Below are 9,175 nucleotides of genomic sequence, written 5' to 3'. Positions count from 1 at the left end.
TCAAGCGTCTTGAATCCTGATGTTCATCTCATTTACACATAGACTCAATTGGCAGTTTCTTAGGTACACCTTGCTAAAGCTCACGGTCTAATCCATCAGTCCTGCAGTAAATCCTGCCTTCATGAAGGTGGTAAGATAATAAAAGGTGTTGACCTCAACTTGGAGGCTGCAGTTTGTGCTCCTGCATTGCATTACACTAACAGGTTTTTGTTAGACACATATATTGACACTTTTTCAGCACCAGCTTAGAATGTTAATTTCCTCCCAAGCTAGTTTGAAGAATTAGATTAAAATCTTTCTTGAATGCTTCTTGGCTGCATTTATGCATCCTTTTTGTGTCATTAGAACACTATTCACGCTGCCTTAGAAATATGAAGTGGCCAGTATACGCTTGTCAGATGGTCAAATAGCTTAGGACCCCCCGACACCACTTTTAAATTTTTCTCCCCAGCTTTGTTTTTTTTTTATTTTTCTTGACACAGTTACCATATTTCTGTGCAACGCTGAGAATGTCTTCCAGGAGAGACAGCCTGAAAAACAACGTCATGTCTTCGTCTTCTCCTTCTGCCCCCCACCCCCTACCCCCATGGCGGATGGCTTTTCACTCCATATTCCAGTGTGGCTGTTTGGAACAACAGACAGGTCAAGCACAACCCAACCTTACAGTATCTGCTTAACACTAAAGAGATTTGGGTTCCCGTGACAGACCCTGCTGCTGATGTAACCTGAATTAAAGTGGAGTCCCTCCAGTGGAGAAGATGCCAAAAGAGGTGGCAGCAGGTCTGTATGCATCCAGGAAAAACACTTACATCTCATCACCTCTAGAAGTGTAAGCAGTGGTTCATCAGTGAGAGTGGGAGACCAAAGAACCTTCGATGAACAACCATGACACTGTTGACTCAAGAGGGGGTGGGGATACATCAAAGTCCACCCTGTAATTGGGAACGTTTTGACTCAACACAGACAGTGATTTAATGTCACAGCAGCAGGACACTACTGCAGGTTGCTGAAGGCTGTTTGTGTCGTCATGGTTCTCTGGTTTCCTAAACTTTTTTTTAAATAAACACAAGAAAGCAAAACTATTTTGGGCCCATAAGCATATTGTTTTGGCAAACACCAGGTCTACATAATTAATAACCTTGGCATTCCTTGGCAAAAAATACAAATAAGAGTTTGATCATTCCTCTCTCCCAGCATGGAGGACATGCTCATTAATCACGCCTAAAGAGCTGAGTAATGTAGCGCGCCTCATACGTCTGAGGAGCTGGAGGAAGGAAAAGCAGAGAAATTGGGTTTTATTGCAGTGCTTTCTGCCAGCCATCTCTCTGCATTCACCCGCAATGATGCAGAAGGCAGCAGCAGCCCATCATCTATCTCCTGATGTTGTGCCAAAAGGTATCATCCATTTATCATAGTTTAACCTTTGCAGATTCTTCCCCCCTCTCTCGGGGGCCAAATAAGAAGAGCGCCCCACAGGCTACAGCTTACCCAGCACCAAAGGTTAAAACACAGAAGCATGAAATCACTATTCAGCTCATGACATGCATCTCAAGAAATTTCCCTCCACTTCCTTTATGTTGAAAATGTATGACTTCACCAGTGATTCCCGAACCACAGAATGCCAAAAGGCATCGAGTGCGAGATTACTCAGTCAGGGGAATGCTTATCAAGAGGCAGCGTCCCCCCTCTCCCACCTTCGTCCGTAATTGCTTTCCAGGCCTGCACCGGAAAGAGCCTGAAGCTGTGTTATGTTTGGAGTGAGCAGAATGCACCAGAGATAAGTTAAAATCCAAGACTATGGTCCAATTGGGACCACTGCAGCATAACAAAACCACTATTCACTTCTATTCAGTGAAAACGGAGCGGTTTCAGCATTCTAACAAGGTCTTTGCATTAAACTAGTGGTTATCTGTTGCTAATGTTTCGAGTAGTTCACGTTGCAATATAAAAACTCCAAAGACAGACCTCACACCCACGCAAAGGATTATGCACATATGAACACAGACTTCACAAACACTGTTAGCTCATGTGACGTGACTTTGAGTCCTTGGCCATATGAGCCTCTCTGGGGAGTTTTCTGTCTTGATATTCAGTTGTTTCTTAATGAACGGTGAAAAATGGCTTTGTTGCTTGGAGAAACCATAAAAGATCTATCTGGCTGACATGAAATATTAAACATCTCACTTCTCCAGCTGTCACTAAAGCTGTGGTTAGGAGAGGAGTGCCTTGTCTCCTTGGCACAGATGGCTTCATTCTCCTTGGCTCATGCCTTCAAGCAAAGTGCACCTTAGACAGAGTATTTCCAGTTCATATACATCTAAAACAGACACTGTCCAGATTTTGCGGCGCGGGCCAAATTTTTTTTTTTTTTTTTTTTTTTTTAAAGCAGTGAGGCTCTAGGAATGTCAGTGTTTGTCCATTAGTTTGGTTGAGACTGAAATGTCTCAACAACCCCAGACAATCCATCTGGCTTTAGTGATCATGTGATTTTTCATCTAGCCTTCCAGCACATTAAAAGTCTTCATTTAACCACAATTAAATATCTTAACATCTACAAGATGGACTGGGACAAAACATAGTACAACTGAAAGAGGAACATCATTAAAAGAAAAAAAAAAAAAAAAAAAAACTTTGCTTTTCCCCTGACCATCTTTTTTTGCCATCACCTTAACACAGCTTATGTTTTTGAGTGAAACATCTTGGATGACGTCAGATCTACCATCATTTGCATATTTGAAAATCTGTATAATTAGACTGGGTGCAGGAGTATAGGCGTTCCTCTGCTCTGAAGGCAGATCTGAACGGTGTTGCTGTTGTTGGTAGGGCTTCAGAAAGACGGAACCCAAAGCTCTGTAATTGCTTTTCTTGAATATTTTTTCTGAAATATTGATTGTAATAAATATCTTAAAAGACAGATTTGTCTTTGACCATTCTTCATAAAAGAACATGCAAGGACTGGTTTAGTCCTACATTGTAGACCTGATCTTCATCTATTTGAGACAGGCAGTTAGAAGCTACATTAAAGTGGTAATGTGCAAGATCTAGGAGGACTTATTAGCAGAAATAGGCTACAGTGGGCATAACTAAAAGACTTTCCTTTTTGATAAAGCTTATAGTTAGGGCTGGACCTCTGTTCACTCACCCCAACCAGTCGAGGCAGAAGGCCGCCCACCAAGAGCCGGAAATCTGCAACCTCACCACTAGATGTCACCAAGTCTCACACACTGCAGCTTTAACTGCCACTAGCAGAACACACTCGAGCCTCTGACTGAACTGTTCAAGCTGCATGGTAAAAACACAATATTGTTGGTTCTACTGCATCAATTTTGATCCTTATTTTTGTAAACTGTAGGGGCACTATGTTAAATCAGTGAGGTACCCTTAAGTATACTCCCACAGAGCTGCTAGCATGGCTGCAGACTTTTACTCTTCTTGTTAAGTTAGACAGGAAAAGTCAGCCTAGTTCATTCCACTCCAGCATTGACATCTGAATGGCCCTCGTGTTTGATAAGGCTCCTCGTTCTCGTCTGTACCTAAATCTCCTCCATCACTTCGTCACCACCTGACTTGCAAGATATCAGTGAGGAATCTGCATGATTCTGGTGTCAGAGGCAATCGGGGGAGATGGATATGCGGCGGCGTCCTCCCGTCTCCTCAGGGAGACAGGTGGGAGTCGTTTCCTGTTCTCCCCCTCTAATAAAAAGCAGGATAGTGCTGAAAAAAGGAAACCCGTTGGGATTTCACTCTCTTTCACTCATGTCGGTTTCTGCCTCCTTCCCTCTTGTCTCCTTTTTTTAAATCACTGTCTCTGTCCTTACCCTTTCCTAGTTTTGTCCTCGCATTGTCATTGCCTTTACAAGAGTTTCTTTCCCCTTTTACTGTGTGTTTCTTTGCCTCCTTATCTTGTCTCACTACATCATAGCACAGTCCAGGCCAAACAATGCCTCTGCATAGCTAGAAATAAATTACCTTCCATTCTGACCTGAATTAAAATATTACTCTGAAAATTCCTGGTACCAAGAACTTAATGGAAGTCGGATCATAAATACCGTTTGCATTTCAGTTGAAACAATTATGGAGAAATATTTGTTTATAATGTTCTGGCTAACGCTTTAGCATTTTGGCCAAAAAAATCTGCAGAGTACCAATAGATGTTACAATGTTTTGTGGGTTGTGGGGAGTTTAGTACTCTGGTGGAAGATAAAGTGAAACGGTCAAAGGCGCCGGGCTGGCGGTGCACCCTGCACGCCAGCCAGCTGATATCTTGGAAAGATCAATATGGCAGGGAGGTCAGCAAACAAAGATGAAGAAGACAAATGTTCATGCCAGAGTGTTTTTTCCAAACACAGATCATTCAGTACTGCAGGAAAACAAATGCAAGACAAGGCCAACAACTTTTCCATTTCTCAATAAATTAAAAAAAAAAGCGTATCAGTGTCAAACCGGAGGGATGACACAATGGCCCAGACAACTGATTGCACAGTATCTGAAGGTTGTACTGCACCATGCACTACCACATGCTGTAGTAGCAAAGTGCAATCAAATCATGAAGTATTCATAGCAGCTTTCAATGGCAGAATTTGAAGGGTGATATAATAGCAGCTTTGAAGAAGCATAAATGATGTTCAGTGAAGTCGTGGCCCTAAGTGACATCCCTTCTCACCAAAATGTCAATAAGTTTATTGCCCTGGAGAAAAAATAAATTGAGGGTTTACTTATGATGCTTGGCTGCTCCCATCAGCAGAAGAAAATCAATTCTCATCCATACCTCGGTTTACTGATGCATTAAAGACAAACTCTCATCAAATCAAAAATGTATACGGTCACTGAATATTGGCATTTCAAGCATTGAAGAAAAAAAAACATGCTGCATGCCCCACGTCTTAAAATATTCATATTTATTTGTGTGCCACTCGAGAACTGCCTGACTTCGCTGTGCAATAATTCTGATTCAGAGACCAAAACCTAAACATCCTCTGGCACACGGACTGCAGCTCAGGACAAATATCAACTAGATTTTAATGCTCTGTACCTCACTGGGTCCATGAGCCAAATCCAACATTGCTATAAACAAGTTATTAAAAGATTTCACACCTAATGGAAAATTCTGATTTTTGAGTACAACTCCTGATAAAAATCTCACCAACTAAATTACTGCGATCTGTTGAGAGTAACTGCACTACACAATGCTCTAGAATGGCGTTCATGAATGCAGCTCGAGTAGCAAACAGGCTGTAAAAATCTCCAGCTTAAGCCAGTTATCTAAAACTCTCTAGAAGAGAAAACAGTTGTATGCATGTAAAACCCTGTCCAGTGCACTTCACAACTACACATAATTGTACACTATACCTGTGAGAACCCTCATTAATAAAATGTAATTAATGACCAGATATACACTAAGGTGGATGCTGACTAGTGACACCCCATCGATACCAAGGGTTCAGACTGAAATTTACAAAGTATGCTCGTGTCCGGCTTGGGTTCTGACACATAGGTCAAACTTTAGGCTAGGTGTCTGGAGCACTCAAATGTCTGCTTTGCATAATGATAAGGGGAAAAACACCATACAAACTCAACTGTGTTGGACTCTGGTTGGGTACAGACATTATAAGCTTGTCGGGTTCCGACGCTACACTCGGGTACGGGTCAGGTTCAGACAGGAGTGCTCCAATGCAGACATGGACAGCCAATGCTCATGGAAGCTGATTAATGATTAAAGATGTAACACTAAAACCAAGTTTTCATCCCCATTTTGCACTTCACAGACCTGAGGACAGGACTAAATACCAGGGTGCATTTCCAAGGTGCCCTGGTATCCTACAGTAGGTGTTAAGGCAACCACCACAAGTCACTAAATCCATGCTCTGTGTCTGGCCGAGGACCTTTGTTACACGTCATCCCACAGCGCTCTCTCATTGCTCTGCCGTCTGTCAAGATCTAATCACAAGGCTCAGCTTACAGATGGTTACAGATAGACACAAGTACAAGAGCACAGAGCAGGTCGACACTGAGTTAGAAAGTCCTACAATATCTAATGAATGCTTATAAGAAACAGTTTCAGCCAGGGTTTTAATGTTTATGTCCTGTTAATTTGGATAATATGAAAGTTGTGGATTTGTCTACATTGTGTTTGTGTGACAGCTTGCATTGCTTTGCTGCTGCTGCTCTGTTTTAGTAGCATTGCAAATCCCCAGAATTCACCTTTAGCATTACCAACATACATTTCTTACAGTGCTGAGTGACTCAAAAAGGAAACCTGAGTGGACAGACAAACAGCATTTCTCCTGAGAAAATTCTGTTTTCCAATTCATCAGCAGCTGACATTATATTTTTCCACACTTGTTGGTTTCTGTACCAGTGAGATTTCTTTTGACTAATAGTTTCACTGTCTGTTTCCAACTTGCATTAGTTTGTCACAAGATTAAGTGACAGAGGCTCTGGCTTTTAATTTACAAAAGTTAATTTCCCAACCAGGCTACTTTTTCTGACATTCAAGAACAATGAGCCGACTTCCAGTTCTGTCTGGCTGATGTATGTTCATGCTGGTTATTTGTCTCATCTACATCTACACTAGCAACAGTGTGGAGGGGGCTGTCAAATTACTCATATGCAAATCAACCTATGACATATTCGGATGACTTAAAGTGTGTTTTCCAGCAGCGAACACATACTTTCCTTGGAAAAGAGATGGCAGTACTGACAGGGCTGCCACTGAAGGTGTTGTCACTCACACCTTAGATGGATTCCTGAAAGGGGTTACTGGGCAGGAGCCTCTTTTTGAAGTGAATGCTTCTGTCTTATTCAAAAGTCAATCAAATGACTACAAAAAGATGCAAAACTACTAAAGACCGCAACAGAACAACTAAAGAGAGCCAGTAAAACAACTACATGAAGAAACAAAACTACTACAGACACAAAGCGACCACAAAGAGATGCAAAATGACTGCAGAGAGATTCAAAACAACTACACTGGGATGCTAATTGACTAAGGACAGACACAAAGAGCCACAAAACAACTAGAGAGAGGTGCAAACTTCCAACAGAGAGAGACAAAATAACTAAGGAGAGGTACCACACAACAACTGCAAAGGGTGTCTTGCTCCCCTGTGGGAAGGGCACAAAACATTTTACATGTTTATACCCAGGAGGTTATTGTCTCATAATCATGGTTCTTCCAAACTTTTAACTTTCTTAAATATTAAATATCTTAAATTCAAATGTTGAACTGTTGCATCACTGGGGTCAGTGGTGCAGACTGCTATGCACACTGTCCAACAGCCCATCAACCAAGTAGCTTGCAGAGAAGCACAGTGCATTCCCTAAAAAGAAGCATTTACAAGGTGATTAGTCTGCTTTACTTGCAGCGCCTTCACTCCCCAGTACTCACATTGATTGTTTTCTCTTGGCTTGGTAAATAGATGGAAGTCAATACACCCCTACAGTGACGTCAGGGTTCAACTAGCTGCAGGTCTCCTGGGCTTATCAATTAGAGCCTAAGAATGCAGCCAAGGATTTCATTTGTAGCCTAAGCTGTTATTAGTAACGACAGGTGGGTATTGAGTGTGGTGCAACACTGTGCTGGAGAAATTGTGATAAATGACAAGAGGGAGGCTCTCTTTCTCTACGGAGCTGTGCAGATAGACTGCTGCTAGTCATTAGACGGGAGGAAAGGCGTGCTACGTGTTTCAGATGGAGAAAGTGAATGCTGTGCAGAAATGGGTTTCTAATGGGAGAAAGTAAAACTTTGGCGCCCACTTTGCAGCGCATTAGCCACACATTTACAGCCATACATCTGTCTGCGTCCTGCATTATACATACAAGCACATCTGTTTACCTTATGGTCAATGATGCCACTGTATCCCTGGAGGATCGGGAGATGAGACTTGGCCACCCTGACGGAGGCTTCAGTGGGCCGCTGCAGCTGTTCATGTGGGCTGGCGTGCGTGTCGTTAGCGTCTCTGGAAGCGCTGCGGAAGCTGCCGTTGTACACGAGGAACAAGCTGGCGCACAGGAGAAGCACGAGAAGCACGGCTACCCCATGGCGCTGCCAGAAAGACACCAGCAAACAGTTAGTCTTGCGGTACTCAACTGAGTTTTAACTGCACCAGAGGAGAAGAAGCCTGCCCTCGGTGACACATCATCATCATCATCATCATCCTCACCTGGTTTGTCACCAACTTCCTGTAACCCGCTCAAGTAGAACCAAAACTTAGAAAACAAGCTCGTATCGACTTCACACGAGGGCATAATCGCGGCATTGATAAGCTGTCAGGTTGTTATTGATCATCTTTACTTGGTTTGAACGCGCAGGTGCGTTCAGGTCAGGAGCATATCTGCGGGGTAATTTATAGCAAGTGCCACACCTGAGAGGACACTAAAAGCAATAAAGTAAACGTTCATATCAACACCCTGACCTTGCAAGTCTAATAAAGTACAGATGCCTGACATAAGCAGTCTCATGACACTTCTGTAACGTGGCACACTGCCCTACAAGGACTGTTGGATGTGTGGACCTATTTTATTTCACAGCTGTCTAAACTGGGGCGACGTGCGTTAGTAGTAACACTGGAGCATGTACTTTTTAAATGCCTGCATCTGCATTAAACGCAGTTAAAAACAAACACCCAGTGCTCTGTGGCTCGTTCTGTAGTGTTTATTATAAGAAAAAGCTTTAGTGTCAAACAGAGCGCACAGCTGGCCGCCCATTGTTCACATCCTAATCTTATGATCCGACAGTGCGCACGGCGTTATGGCGACTGGAGCGCACTTCACATAACAATACTAGGTAGCACAAAGAACTGCCTAAAGGGCTACATGGCAGAAACCTTTACCATAGGGGTCTTCATTTTGCGGTGCGCTGTCTTATCGCTGCGGCTTGGGGTGTCTGACTCCACTTTGTCTCATGGTTCAGCGTCATCTGCTCGCATCCCGGAGCCACTCCGGTCCGTCCGAGCTGTGCCAGCCCGCCTGCCGCTGCCTGTGTGTCTTCAGACCGGAGCCCAGGCGCAATTCATACAGTGGAAACCGAGGTGACAGATGTTCACTATTGTACCTCTGCTGGGTCTTAAAGCCTCCCGAGTTTGAGCGGCTGAAGAGTGGAGGCGCGGCGCAGTTAATTAAAGAGACTACCTGCAAGAGGATGATAAGGCCGTTTTGTTTAATGGTTATTTCCTGC

The 9,175-nt window shown here is 43.2% G+C and overlaps 1 protein-coding gene across 1 annotated transcript in view; it reads right to left on the bottom strand.

Annotated features, from left to right (window-relative positions):
• st6galnac5a (ST6 (alpha-N-acetyl-neuraminyl-2,3-beta-galactosyl-1,3)-N-acetylgalactosaminide alpha-2,6-sialyltransferase 5a) overlaps nucleotides 1–9,175 on the bottom strand; it is a 68,943-nt gene that overhangs the window by 37,112 nt on the left and 22,656 nt on the right. Inside the window, exon 3 of the mRNA XM_020591337.1 lies at nucleotides 7,835–8,044. Within this exon, the coding sequence (XP_020446993.1) occupies nucleotides 7,835–8,044 (210 nt within the window). The remainder of the gene's footprint in view (nucleotides 1–7,834; nucleotides 8,045–9,175) is intronic.

This window comes from Monopterus albus, unplaced genomic scaffold (genome assembly GCF_001952655.1).
Source record: "Monopterus albus unplaced genomic scaffold, M_albus_1.0 scaffold14.1, whole genome shotgun sequence".
Lineage (NCBI taxonomy): Eukaryota > Metazoa > Chordata > Actinopteri > Synbranchiformes > Synbranchidae > Monopterus > Monopterus albus.
This window is presented reverse-complemented; position numbering and strand designations above follow the sequence as displayed.